The sequence below is a fragment of the Elaeis guineensis genome, chromosome 3 (genome assembly GCF_000442705.2).
Source record: "Elaeis guineensis isolate ETL-2024a chromosome 3, EG11, whole genome shotgun sequence".
NCBI lineage: Eukaryota > Viridiplantae > Streptophyta > Magnoliopsida > Arecales > Arecaceae > Elaeis > Elaeis guineensis.
The window spans coordinates 82,246,161-82,261,876 of record NC_025995.2 but is presented as its reverse complement, the minus strand read 5'-3'; the positions used below and the strand labels follow the sequence as shown (position 1 = coordinate 82,261,876).

At 39.6% G+C, this 15,716-nt stretch overlaps 1 protein-coding gene across 1 annotated transcript; it reads left to right on the top strand.

Annotated features, from left to right (window-relative positions):
• Positions 1-13,754: 13,754 nt before the first annotated feature.
• Positions 13,755-15,493, top strand: LOC105041919 (putative clathrin assembly protein At1g25240). Its single transcript, XM_010918989.4, is given in 2 exon segments — positions 13,755-15,090; positions 15,092-15,493. Coding segments are annotated over 2 exon segments (1,248 nt in total). The 5' UTR covers positions 13,755-14,011; the 3' UTR covers positions 15,261-15,493.
• Positions 15,494-15,716: the final 223 nt, after the last annotated feature.

Sequence of the window (15,716 nt, the reverse complement as noted above, 5' to 3'; positions counted from 1 at the left end):
TTCTAGCAAAATCAAGCCAAAATATCTTAAAAATTATTTTAAATAGCCTTCGATGCACGGTGGACCGACCGCTCAGTCTACAGAATTAGGGGCATGATCCATAGCATAATTTCATGGCGCACGATGTGGCTTATGGTGGGCAAAAAAATTTTTGCATGATCGAACGGCTGAGATCACGTCAAACATATGATCGGATGGTACAAAATGCACTTTCCCATATGCTTTGATGGTGGCCCACTTCTTTGCACAATCCAACTACTGGAAATGATTCCTGAGCAAGATCCAACAGTTGTGGTTGGTTGCCAGCTAAAAACTAAACCAGAAGAGATCCTGTGCACCATCCGACGATCCAAATTTGATGCAATGCACGATCCAACGGCTGATAGCGATCCCGACTGTGAATAGGAGATTCTAAGTGCTGATCAATGATCGAAATTCAATCTATCATACGATCTAATGGCCAGTATCGATTTTGACTGTGAGAAGGAGATAAACTATTATTTTTGGACTGATCTGGGCAGTTCAAATGCGATCCAACGGCCAGAATCAAGGGATATGGGTTTAACATGATTTTAAGGGTTTTTGGGACTCCATTTGCTATCAGAAAAAGGTAAAAAATTTATCTATAAATAAAGAGGTCTGAAAATAAGAAAAAAAGATAGAGAAAAATAGTAAAAAATTAAAAAAATTAAAAAAATTAGAGAGATTTAGAGATCCATGGGGAAGGAGAGGAGCCAGTTCACTCCATGGAGTACGAAAAAAGAAGAAGAGGTTGTCAACCATCTTCTTGATGAGGTTGCATCGATCAACTTTAAATCTTTATGATAATTTTATTTTAATTTATTATTTTTTTTAATTTTTTTGTAATTAAATTTTAATTCTAATTAATGTAAAATTTATTTTATTATACTTTTAAATTTTTATCTTTAATTTTTATTGTAAGTAGATGCTAAAATCTAGTTAGTAGATCTTAGTACCAATTTATTTTATTATACTTTTAATTTTTTATTTTTTATTTTTATTGCAAGTAGAAGTTAGGATCTAAATAGTAGATCTTAGTATCCGATTTATTTTTTATACTTTTAATTTTTATTTTTTGACTTAAATTATTTTTCTTAAAATTTTATTTTTTTTATAAAATCAATGATTTCAAATCAAAGTACTATCTTTTCTATGAATTCAATCTGACTCACTACTTTCTATGTATTTTTAATTTTTAAAAATTAAAATTAATTGAATAATCATGGTGTCCTAATGATAACATCGTGAGTTATCAATACCCATAGAAGTAGGATGCTTATGCTGTTGATTCAGAGCTTGATCAACCTCAGATCTTGGGATTGAATCTAATTCAATTTCTATTACAGGTTTGAGGCAAAAGGAAAAGCGATTCAGGTATATTAATTGATCACAAACTTTTTTTCATTCATCCTAAAATCAGTTTATATTAATTTCAATATATGAACTAGATCCATAGATGCTTTCATATGATGAATGCAGCTTAGATTAAAAATATTTTAATCTAATTTTTTTACTACATTTTAAATTTAAAAAAATTTTAAAATCTACATACACTAGTACCTATAGAAAATCCAACATAGTGAACCTAAACCTATTGTGGCCAACATACACCGTAAGGATTCAAATGGCTAGAAGATCAAGTAAACATGTAGTCAAACTACAGTAGCCTCACTGTGAATAGTCGAGGCACCAAAGGTTAAAAAAATCACTCACACTACTGTAATATCGAGTAAACCACTGACGAGTAAGTAGACATCCAAGTGGCTTCTCGTGTTGATCACGCTCAGTATAAATTATTCTCTAACAACCATCTGTACTTTCACTCCAGTGTCTCTATACTGCAGACTCAAGACTCATCTATCTGGAAGGAAAGTGATCTGTGCATCGATCTAATTAGATCAATCATCACTCTCCAAGATGATCCCTTGATCCGAAGCTTTTAAGAGTTCACCATCAATAACATATGTCCCAAATTTTTAATACTTTGAGAATATATATCATCATCTATTAATCTCTTAGATGAATCATGGACATGTATAAAATATGATTGGAGTAAAAACTATCCATTTTATTTATAATAAAATTTATAAATACAACAGTATGTCCTAAAATTATAAGATGAGTCAGCCAACAATTGACTTCTAGGACATATATCTAACAAGTTCGTCGGGTCTAAGCATTAACCAATGCCATCCAACATCTACAATAGACTATGAAGTAGTGGCAACTACCTCAGTCAGCTCCTCAGATGGTGCCATCTTGGCATAGATGTCGTAACCAATCCTCAATCCTAAAGGACCCCCCTTAGGGAGCCCATCAGTCTGCCTCGACTGATCGATGATCACCATCTCACCATGGGTTCGACCATGGTAAAAGATGTCAATATTCTCCTACCTCTTCTAGCAAAGACTCTACTCTGGATTACTCCCTGCGCTTTAGAAAATCTCATCGGGAGGACGATCTCGAGCTAAAAGTTTGGAAGATCGAGCGTCACTTGCGCAACATACAAGTGGGCAGCCAGAGGAATGATGACATCAGATTTACCACTTGGTCGCCCTTCTCCCACTACATTCTTCAGGAACCGATCCTGTGTCAGCTCAAGATGCTACCGGTAGAGCCATACGATAGCTCTACCGATCCACTGGATTACCTAGAGGGATACAAAGCCCTTATGATACTTGAGGATATCTCGAACATCCTCCTCTACCTCACCTTCCTAGCAATGTTGAAGAAGGCATGCAGATTTGGTGCTCCGAACTCCAATCAGAGTCCATCTTCTATTTTAAGCAACTTGGCTACTAATTTATTGCTCACTTTGGAAATAACTGGGTCTAACCAAGGACCTTGGATAGCCTCTTCTCCATCCATCAAGAAGAAGGTGAATCTTTATGGGACTATGTGATGCATTTTAATATGGCCACACTAGAAGCCCACAACCTGGATGAAGATGTCGCCATGTCGACCCTGAAGTGAGGCCTCCACAACAAGCACCTCATCTACTCCCTCGACAAGATGTTTTGGAGGGATTAAGCCAACCTTCTGGTATGAGCCTGAAAGTACATGCAGGTCGAGAAAGATCAGGCTACGTGGTGGCAGGAGGGAGGTCGAGCTCCCAACAAGAAGAAGCATGCTCGGGAGGACACACACCCTAACCGAGATGAAGAAGAATCTTTTCAACCTGCAAATGCCCCTTAGCTAAGGATTCCACCTTGGCATTATAATAATTATGCTCCACTGACTGCCCCTCGAAATCATATTCTGATAGAGATCGAGGGCTAAGGATACCTCCACCAACCTCCGTCGATGAGGTCTCCCTCAATCTGGCAGAACAAGCAAAAATACTACCACTTCTATTGTGACCACGATCATGACATTTGAAAGTGCCTCCAATTGAAGGATGAGATTAAGGCTCTCATCCGAATAGGCTACCTCAAAAAATATATTCGGAAGCAGCAGAACTAAGCATCTGAGGAGTCGTCTCGGTGCCAGACCAACGAGGAGAATAACAATAACCGACCTACAGTTGGTGTGATCAATATGATCTCGAACCTCGGTACTAGTAGAGGGGCAGAAGACCATGCTAAAAGTTTGAAGGGATAGAGGATTAAAGGTATTATTTTTTTTTCTGATGATGGTGTCTGAAGAATTCAAACCCCTTATGATAATACTGTCATCATTTCTATAATGATAGCTAATTATAATATAAAAAAAATTTCATTGATAATGAAAGCTCTGTGAATATTTTATTTTATGATGCTTTTCAACGAATAAAACTACCAACTAACCAATTAAAGCAAGTGAATACTCAGTCAGATTTTTGGAAGACTCTGTGGCACTAAAAAGAGAAATCACTCTTCAGTGACCATTGGGAAGGAACCTCCACAGTGAAGCATGCAGCTGACCTTCCTCATTGTCTAAGTACTTTTTGCTTATAATGCAATCCCTAAACGATTGGTACTTAACGTACTTCGAGAGATCATCTCCACATACTATTTACTAGGTCGATTTTTGACTAGAAATGAAGTAGGAGAAATTCGAGGAGATCATATACTTGCTCGATAATGCTTTCTCGCCACCATCAAAGGGAAGAAGCTGTTGGAGGCCTTGCCGATCAAAGATCACAAAGAGAAAATAGAAGTCTCGAGGAGAGCCAACTGAGAAGCTTGTCACTATCCCCTTCATAGATGATCCAACCCAAATAATCCGAACCAGCTCTCAACTGACAGCCAACTACAAGGATCGGCTGATGACATTCCAGTGAGCCAACAAGGATATCTTTGTCGGGTTAACATTAGATATGCTAGATATTCATTTTGATGTAATCATTCATAAATTGAATGTGAATCTAGATTGCCGACCAGCATGAGAAAAGAATAGGAGTTTTGCCCAAAAATGACAGCATACTATCAACAAAGAAGAGGACAAGCTGATGATAGTTGGATTCATTCGAGAAGCACATTACCCAAAGTAGATCTCCAATATCGTCATGGTTAAAAAAACAAATGGCAAGTGAAGAATCTACATCGACTACGCTAATCTTAATAAAGCTTACCCAAAAAATAGCTTTTCACTCTCGAGGATCGATAACTTGTCGACACCACCTTAGGACACCAACTATTGAGCTTCATGGATGCCTTCTCAAGATACAATTAGATTCAAATGAAATTCAAGAATGAAGAAAAAATCACATTCATAACTGATAAAAATTTGTATTATTATAAAATGATGCTTTTCGATTTAAAGAATGTAGGGGCAACATATCAGCACCTCGTCAATAAGATTTTCAAATATCAGAAGGGCTGGGTCCATGCTAGAAGTCCCGACGATCTGATGGGGGCAAGCAGAGCCAGAGCCGAGGAGATCATCAGCTTCATCTTCTTCTTCGAAGAGCCATCTTTCGAGGTGGAGCTCAATCTTTTTTTCTTAAAAGATAGCTTGATGGACTCCAATGTGGGCCTCATCACTATGAAGTCGAAGACCAAAAGTTAGTGCAAAAACTTTAGATAAAATCACAAAATCAACAACATAAAAGACTCAGACATACCTTGAGAAATGGTCAAATTAATGCCGATGTCATAAGGTTTTGCTCGATCACCAGCTCGTTCAGCTTCGATACTACGACATCAAGCAACTTGTGGTAGTCCTCCTCATCCCCGGAGAGGACCAACTTCTCTTCGTTTGGAGAGAGCCAATGATCACTCCAGATCCACATGAAACCCCAAGGAAGGTCTGAGGAAATGAAGAAGAACCAACTTTTCCAATCATGGATAGAGGAAGGAAGACCAAAAATTAACTTGCACCTATACCGAGGATTAAAATACCACCACCCTTTCTCATGGGGGTACCTTTTTAGAATGAATAATGCCTTAAAGAGAAAAATCCTTGATTGGGTGCTGAGCCAACTACACAGAATAATGAAGAGAACGATCATTCGAATAGAATTTAGAGTAACCTGGATTGGAAGAATTTTAAAGAAATCAAGGATATTAGAGGCAAAGAGGTAAAAAAGCAATTGAAGATCTGCTCAAAGAGTCTGCTCGTACAGAGCTACTCAACCCTCCCAAGCATTTGAAACACAATCTTTCCAACTTGAAACTTCGAGCTGAAAAATAGAAGGAATAGAGTATTGAGACCAAGGCCTTCGAAGGTTGGCCGCAGTAATGGATAACTCGTTACTCCTAGGACTAAGAAAGTCTTCAAATCCTGCATAGGACTCTCCGACCAGCATAGTTTGAGATCTCAACGCTCAGATGAGGAGGCGACCTCAAAAGTGGTCCGAGGACTCTCTTCGAACTCGGATCGAGGAGGAGACTATCGAGAACCCCAATCTCCTCAACAACTTTTGCCCCAATCCTCTCTACCGAAAGATATTTTGTATAAAAAAAGATCAAAAGGAATGAATGAACAAGGAAAGCAACTAAAATAGAGGAGGAGCTGAAAAGACCAATCAAAAAAGGGATTTGCATGGAGTAAGCTCTCTGGAGAACCAAAAAACTCCATCAGAGTCGGAGAATCAGATAGAGCACATGGCAATAAGAAAGCCTCTAACAAACTGGAGCACTGGGTGCGATTAGCGATGAAAAAAAATGAGAATAGTGGGAAAGTAGGCTTATATATACTATCCATCAATAGTCCAGATCAAACCCCGAGCCGTCGGATGTTGGCCATGTAGCACAGATCAGGGCCACTCGACCAAGTGACCCTTCAATGCACCACCTCTCTAATTCGGCCATGCAAATCGATCTGCATGAAATGACGTTCGGCCAATCGAGATTAGACATGTGGCTACCTCCGATTGGCTGGTCCGTAGTCATCGATTCTCGACCATCAAAGTCAAAATAATGATTTACCTCGAGCCGCCCATCTCTTATAAATATATTAGGATCCACGAAGCACCAAATCTTCTCAAATAATTAAAGCACGATTTGCGAAGCAGCTTGTTAAATTGACATCGATTTCACTAAATGACATGATAGTTTATCTGAAGACCAAACAACTCGGATTCACTGACTCAGATATGCATCCAGGATATATTCCAAAGACTACTATTTTTTCTTGCTTGAAGCAACCACTTCGAGCTAGGAAGTGTAGGGCAAGTGTTATAGGGTCATACTACCTTAGCCATTATCCTCAAGACTCATCCTTAGATATCCTTTTCGAATCGATTGAAATATTGAAATAAACTCCAATGATGAACATCATCTGATATCCTAATAAGGGAGCAGACGACTTCACCAAACTTAGTCCCTGGACATCATCCTCGGCCATATGCCGAGAACATCAACATACTGCCATTGATTTAGTTGTTAGACTAGCACCGATGACTCTAGCCAACAACTCGTCAAGACTACCATGCAGAGCTAGATCAAAATGACTTCATCAGCTCCCGTTCGACCTTTGGCTCAGTTGCTTGTCGACCCCATGGTCGGATCTTACCAACCACAAAGGATGATGTCCCACGGTCGGTGCCAATAGACGAGGCCTTGGCTATGTGCTGACCTCAGCCACTGACCTATTCAGCCATATGGATGAAGTATTCCAACAAATTCTTAGAACATGGACACTACCCATGACTAACAATTTTAATTTACAGGTTAGTGAGCAGATTTCTATCCTAATAGCTTGATAGATCGTAGCCTAGCCTAATAGCCTACTGGGCTCAGATATAATAACTTATGACTCCATCTCTATATAAAGGGGTAATAAGGAGACCCTCGAGATAAGCTGAACTCCAAAAAGAGAAGTCCTTATGCTCTTGCCCTTCTCTCTTTCACTCTCTCTCTCTTTTCTACTATTCTCAAGCTCTGACTGACTTGAGTACCGAAGGGTCCCTCACTAGAGAACCCTTGACGAGGGTGAACTTCTCTTATTGATTTCTTGCAACATCCTAGTTTCCAGATCAACATCCATCTTTAGCCACATCAGCTTCAATTGCAGTCTTGTGGCAATAGTCTAAAATATATTGGAGCTAAAATGCCATCCTTTCCTTCTCCTCACCTCTCAATACTGGAGTAGAGCTAGCACATTTAGTAAATTTAAATATTCTAATTGGTCAACTTTTGATAAAGGGATAAGTTTTGTAGAATTCACCGTGATAATGAGAATGTGGATAAAAAGAATCAAAATAAGAATTGGAAGAGATTTAAAAGAGGATAAAATAAGTTTTGTGAAATCCTCCATGGTAATCAATAATTCATCATAATCAAACATCAAAATCTATCTTGTAATTATTTGAAAGCCATATAATAGATCCCAATAATAATAACCCTAGACAACTTTTAATCTAGACCAAATTTCTAATTAAATACAATTAAAATTCTAAAATTTAGAATAAATTCATCACCTAAATTACGTTGACCACTTTTCAACCCAAAAATATTGGAATTTGGCCAAAGGCTGTAAAATACCAATTACAGATCCTGAAGAGACCTTTCTAACAAGTCCAAGAAAATTGGGATCTTATATCTATAAAAAAATAATGCCTTCAAGAAGTGAATTTAGATAGGTTTCAACCATCCGATCTAATCAATCTCTAGATCTGGCTTGTATCACATGCAATTTAAAAATTTTGAGTGTCAACAAAGGATAAATCAAAATGACTCATCAAAATGAATAAGTAGTCCTTGTTATTTAATTTTGAGTAGTCCTTTCATGTTGGTGTTGTCGGCACTATCCCTGTGGAGCCCTCACTCTTGCATATTTTAGAAAGTATTATCCAAAAAATTTACAAAAAAGTGATCATCAACAATTAGAAAATGAAAGATTAATTTTAGAACACGCGATACCAAATACCAAAGACAAGAAAACCAAGAGAACGAAAAAGTTAGCTATTATTAGTGAAATAATCCAATAAATTCATACTACTTTTAGAAGTAAAAATATTATTTAATCTCTCATCACATATTCTATGGTATACTATTTAAATAACAAATTAATTTAAATTATTAAATAAGTAAGTTTTAAGAAATATCATGATGAAAGCATTGTCAATCATTAGCCATTAGTTTAGCACTTTCCTTCCTTAATTTTTCTTGATATGTATTCGAGCAATTACTAAATACCCAATCTCTTCTATTTATTATTTCTACACCTACGAGATGGATAGGCAAGAGAAAACTTCTCACCCTCTAGAAATCTATAAAATTTGTAAAAAATTAGTACCATATCCAAATGATGACCACAGCCATCCAAACTTTTCCCAGCTATTTGGAGTTGGTATATTAAATTTGGATTTATTTTATAGTTGTTGATATTTTTTGATGGTTGATTGTCAATCTAACAACCTTTCATCTTTCTCATTTGAAATTGAACTAGCCATATTCATACTATAAATTTATAAAAATATAATTAGTATATAATAATTAAGCCATATTATCATTATTATTGTCTGGATTTTCTAATAATAAAAGATGATTCCAAAGAGAAAAGATGAAGAGCCCATCTATAAAGAGACTAACGTCTCCATCAGCTTAATTATATGAAGTTGACTCTATAATCACATTATCAGAATCTAGAAAGGCATGTGTTTAGCACCATATTGGATGTGTGGTGGAGAGGCCTTGGATATTTAAACTGTACCAAAGACCACAACAAATAACTTTTGGTTTAGCTTTTCTAGATTAGGATAGTTTATTATAAATAGTAGCAAAACCCACCCGGTGCACACCCCATGTGGCTACAGGATATAGTAGTACAAGCATCTTTTGAAGCCAAATACCAGTTTTTTTTTTTGATAAACCAGCCAAATATGAAGGAAGACCAAAAATTAACTTGCACCTATATCGAGGATTAAAATACCATCATTTTTTCTCATGGGGGTGCCTTTTTAGAATGAATAATGCCTTAAAGAGAGAAATCTTTGATTGGGTGCTGAGCCAACTACACAGAATAATGAAGAGAACGATCATTCGAATAGAATTTAGAGTAATCTGGATTGGAAGAATTTTAAAGAAATCAAGGATATTAGAGGCAAAGAGGTAAAAAAACAATTGAAGATCTGCTCATAGAGTCTGCTCGTACAGAGCTACTCAACCCTCCCAAGCATTTGAAACACAATCTTTCCAACTTGAAACTTCGAGCTGAAAAATAGAAGGAATAGAGTATTGAGACCAAAGCCTTCGAAGGTTGGCCGCAGTAATGGATAACTCGTGACTCCCAGGACTAAGAAAGTCTTCAAATCCCTACATAGGACTCTCCGACCAGCATAGTTTGAGATCTCAGTGCTCAGATGAGGAGGCAACCTCGAAAGTGGTTCGAGGACTCTCCTCGAACTCGGACCGAGGAGGAGACTATTGAGAACCCCAATCGCCTCAACAACTTTTGCCCCAATCTCTCTACCGAAAGATATTTTGTATAAAAAAAAGATCGAAAGGAATGAACGAACAAGGAAAGCAACTAAAATAGAGGAGGAGCTGAAAAGACTAATCAAAAAAGGGATTTGCATGGAGTAAGCTTCTGGAGAACCAAAAAACTCCATTGGAGTCAGAGAATCAGATAAAGCACAAGGCAACAAGAAAGCCTCTCACAAATGGAGCACTGGGTGCGATTAGCGATCGAAAAAAAATGAGAATAGTGGGAAAGTAGGCTTATATATACTATCCGTCAATAGTCCAGATCAAATCCCCGAGCCGTCGGATGTTGGCCATGTAGCACAGATCAGGGCCACTTGACCAAGTGACCCTTCAATGCACCACCTCTCTAATTTGGCCATGCAGACCGATCCGCATGAAACGATGTTCGGCCAATCGAGATTAGACATGTGGCTACCTCCGATTGGCTGGCCCATAGTCATTGATTCTCGATCATCAAAGTCAAAATAATGATTTACCTCAGCCGTCCATCTCTCATAAATATGTTAGGATCCACGAAGCACCAAATCTTCTTAAATAATTAAAGCACGATTTGCGAAGCAGCTTGTTAAATTGACATCCGATTTCATGAAATGACATGATAGTTTATCTGAAGACCAAACAACTCGGATTCACTGACTCAGACATGCATCCAAGATATATTCCAAAGACTACTATTTTTTCTTGCTTGAAGCAACCACTTCGAGCTAGGAAGTGGAGGGCAAGTGTTATAGGATCATACTATCTTGGCCATTATCTTCAAGACTCATCCTTAGATATCCTTTTCAAATCGATTAAAATATTGAGATAAACTCCAATGATGAACATCATCTGAATGTCCTAATAAGGGAGCAGACGACTTCACCAAACTTAGTCCCTGGACATCATCCTAGGCCATATGCCGAGAACATCAACATACTGCCATTGATTTAGTTGTTAGACTAGCACCGATGACTCTAGCCAACAACTCGTCAAGACCGCCATGCAGAGCTAGATCAAAATGACTTCATCAGCTCCCGTTCGACCTTTGGCTCAGTTTTTGTCGACCCCATGGTCGGGATCTTACCAACCACAAAGGATGATGTCCCACGGCCGGTGCCAATAGACGAGGCCTTGGCTATATGCCGACCTCAGCCATTGATCTATTCAGTCCTATGGACGAAATATTCCAACAAACTCTTAGAACATGGACACTATCCATGACTAATAATTTTAATTTACAAGTTAGTGAGCAGATTCCCTATCCTAATAGCTTGATAGATCGTAGCCTAGCCTAATAGTCTACTGGGCTCAGACATAATAACTTATGACTCCACCTCTATATAAAGGGATAATAAGGAGACCCTCGAGATAAGCTGAACTCCAAAAAGAGAACGTCCTTATGCTCTTGCCCTTCTCTCTTTCACTTTCTCTCTCTTTTCTACTATTCTCAAGCTCTGACTGACTTGAATATCGGAAGGTCCCTCACTAGAGAACCCTTGACGAAGATGGACTTCTCTTATAGATTTCTTGCAACATCCCAGTTTCCAGATCGACATCCATCTATAGCCACATCAGCTTCAATTGCAGTCTTGTGGCAATATTCTATAATATATTGGAGCTAACATGCCATCCTTTCCTTCTTCTCACCTCTCAATACTGGAGTAGAGCTAGCACATTTAGTAAATTTAAATATTCTAATTGGTCAACTTTTGATAAAGGGATAAGTTTTGTAGAATTCACCGTGATAATGAGAATGTGGATAAAAAGAATCAAAATAAGAATTGAAAGAGATTTAAAAGAGGATAAGATAAGTTTTGTGAAATCCTCCATGGTAATCAATAATTCATCATAATCAAACATCAAAATCTATCTTGTAATTATTTGAAAGCCATATAATAGATCCCAATAATAATAACCCTAGACAACTTTTAATCTAGACCAAATTTCTAATTAAATACAATTAAAATTCTAAAATTTAGAATAAATTCATCACCTAAATTACGTTGACCACTTTTCAACCCAAAAATATTGGAATTTGGCCAAAGGCTGTAAAATACCAATTACAGATCCTGAAGAGACCTTTCTAACAAGTCCAAGAAAATTGGGATCTTATATCTATAAAAAAATAATGCCTTCAAGAAGTGAATTTTGATAGGTTTCAACCATCCGATCTAATCAATCTCTAGATCTGGCTTGTATCACGTGCAATTTAAAAATTTTGAGGGTCAACAAAGGATAAATCAAAATGACTCATCAAAATGAATTAAGTAGTCCTTGTTATTTAATTTTGAGTAGTCCTATCATGTTGGTGTTGTCGGCACTATCCCATTCCTGTGGAGCCCTCACTCTTGCATATTTTAGAAAGTATTATCCAAACAATTTCGCAAAAAAGTAATCATCAACAATTAGAAAATGAAAGATTAATTTTAGAACACGCAATACCAAATACCAAAGACAAGAAAACCAAGAGAACGAAAATATTAGCTATTATTAGTGAAATATCCAATAAATTCATACTACTTTGAAAAATAAAAATATTATTTAATCTCTCATCACATATTCTATAGTATACTATTTAAATAATAAATTAATTTAAATTATTAAATAAGTAATATTTTAAGAAATATCATGATGAAAGCATTGTCAATCATTAGCCATTAGTTTAGCACTTTCCTTAATTTTTCTTGATATGTATTCGAGCAATTACTAAATACCCAATCTCTTCTATTTATTATTTCTACACCTACGAGATGGATAGGCAAGAGAAAACTTCTCACCCTCTAGAAATCTATAAAATTTGTAAAAAAAAATTAGTACCATATCCAAAATGATGACCATAGCCATCCAAACTTTTCCCAGCTATTTGGAGTTGGTATATTAAATTTGGATTTATTTTATAGTTGTTGATATTTTTTGACGGTGGTTGATTGTCAATCTAACAACCTTTCATCTTTCTCATTTGAGATTGAACTAGCCATATTCATACTATAAATTTATAAAAATATAATTAGTATATAATAATTAAGCCATATTATCATTATTATTGTCTGGATTTTCTAATAATAAAAGATGATTCCAAAGAGAAAAGAGGAAGAGCCCATCTATAAAGAGATTAGCATCTCCATCAGCTTAATTATATGAAGTTGACTCTATAATCACATTATCAAAATCTAGAAAGGCATGTGTTTAGCTCCATATTGGATGTGTGGTGGAGAGGTGTTGGATATTTAAACTGTACCAAAGACCACAACAAATAACTTTTGGTTTAGCTTTTCTAGATTAGGATAGTTTATTATAAATAGTAGCAAAACCCAGCCGGTGCACACCACATGTGGCTACAGGATATAGTAGTACAAGCATCTTTTGAAGCCAAATATGAGTTTTTTTTTTGGTAAACCAGCCAAATATGAGTTTGTCATGGCGTTTGCGCGAGCATGCATGTCTACATCAGGTACATGTTGGGAACGCGTTGAGAACCAGATGCTACACTAAATTTTCGAGCACTTTCAAGAAGTAATCACGACACATGTAGATGCTGTCATGTTATACAATTTTGCAACATTATCCACGTACTGTAATGAGCTCAATAATACTCTCAAGCAAAGCCTGGTTTTGATACCCACTTACGCTTCACCCATGACCTGAGAAAGAACTGTAACCATGCACAAGAAATTTAATATAAAATGATGGACAAACAAAGCACCAGAAACAACAATATATGTAAAAGTACATGGTCCAAATAATTGATTCCAAAGCTAACGTGCAAAACTTCATAACTCATCTGAAATCCAGGAACGCAAGAAAGCTAACGTGCAAGCTTCTTGTCCCTAATTCAGGCAAGTCATCACCAAACAAAAAAAAAAATCCCCCAATTTTCCCCGCGTCCTCCACCGCCCTAACAAAAATTAAGATCCACACTCTAATTCCAGTGAAAAAAATAACCACCGTCGGTTGACTCGGCCCTCCACCTCACCCCCACCACCAACATCCGCCTCCATTTTTCTTAACCCCCCCGCTTTCCTCCTCCATTCCTTCGTGCCGGCCATCTTCTCCGCCACCCCCACCAAATGCCCTCCCCTTCCCACCTTCCGTAATGTGATGAGAACCCGCAACCGAAGACCAAAACCGACCGACTCCCCCGAAAGATCGCGCCTTTCCGCATGATGTCGCCGCGGCAGTGGTGGCGCCGCGCGGCCTCAGCCGCCAAGGACAAGCGCAGCCTCTACCTCTCCCGCATCGCCGGTGGCTACCGCCACCGCGCCATCGCCGGCTCTGGTGGCCTCCGGAGCGCCACCCTCGAGGCGGCGGTAATCCACTCGACGAGCCACGACGAGCGGTCCATCGACTATAAGCACGCCGGTCTCGTCCTCGCCTGGGCCCGCACCTCGCCGTCCCTCCTCGTCCCCCTGATGTGGGCCCTCGCTCGCCGCGCCGGCCGTACCCGCTCCTGGGCCGTCGCCCTCAAGGCTCTCATACTCGCCCACGGCCTCCTCCTCTGCTCCGACGAATCCCCCCCTGCCTTCCGCCTCGGTCGCCTCCCTTTCGAGCTCTCCGACTTCCGGGACCGCTCCTCCCTCCCTTCCCAGGCCTCCGGCTTCTCCGCCTTCGTCCGTGCCTACTTCCACTTCCTCGACCTCCGCTCCCGCCTCCCATCATATGAAACAGGGGACCACGACGAGAACTCCCAAGACTCCGACCGAGACCTCCAGCAGCTCGAGAGGCTCCAAGCCCTCCTCCACCTCTTGATGCAAATCCGCCCCTACGCCGGTGGCATGGACGTGGGCCTCATCCTCGAAGCCATGGACTGCGTCGTGATCGAGATCTTCGAAGTTTACAGCGGGATCTGCAATGGCATTGCGTGCTTTCTTGTGGGGATTCTCAGGCCGTCCGCATCGAGGGATGGCGGCGAGGAGCAGGAGGCGATGCGGCGGCGGCGGGGGGCGGTTGGGATGAGGATTTTGAGGAGGGCGGCGGAGCAAAGCTCTCAGCTTTCGGCCTACTTCGAGGCGTGCCGGACCCTGGGGGTCCTCAACGCCACCGAGTTCCCTCCCGTGGAGCGGATCCCTGACGAGGACATCCGGGACCTCGAGAGGCTCGTCATGGGGGGCATTTCAGGAGCCGACGAGGACGAGTCAGAGGAGCAGGAAGTGGCGGCTCCGGCGACGTCGCCCAGGCGGTCGGGGACGGTGGTGACGGAGGAGTGGGTGGTGTTCGACGACGGAGACGGGGCAGCAAGGGGCACTATGGAATGCGAAAGGGGAGGGGCATTCTGGGAACGGGAGGTGGGAGAGGCATTCCGGGAAGTGGAACCCCTTTCTTTGCTCGCCAGAGCGGCCGGCGCCGGCGACGGCGAACCACCTCGGCGGGCTTCAAACGTTCGGTAACGGTAATTTGATAGAGCTGTTGTGACCGACGTGTCCTTCATTGTTTAATGTAACTACCTATGTGCCATCCCGTTCTCCCTTGCTTGTCTTAACTTTTGGGTATTATTATTGAAGAGGGACTGAATGGGATGTTCATGTTGTAATCCTCCTGCTGCTAAACCTCATCTCAGGTAATTGGTATGATTTTTAGATTTGAAGCCTTTCAAAGAGCCTGGGATTTTAATTTCTTGAAAGTATGATGACATTAAGGTGTGACAATATTGAAGCTAATGCTTTTAGGCTCAAGGAATTAAATTGGATTAGCCTTCAGTTCTTGCACCTTAATGTAGGTAAAGAGCACTCGTATATTATGTAATGGTGGGACATTGTTTCAGCGAGAACTAAGTAATTATCCCAGAATACATTGCACAAGACGCAAGAAAGCCAATACTCAAATTGCAAATATCAGGGGAAATGTATGCAATTTGGCATTGAACATGGT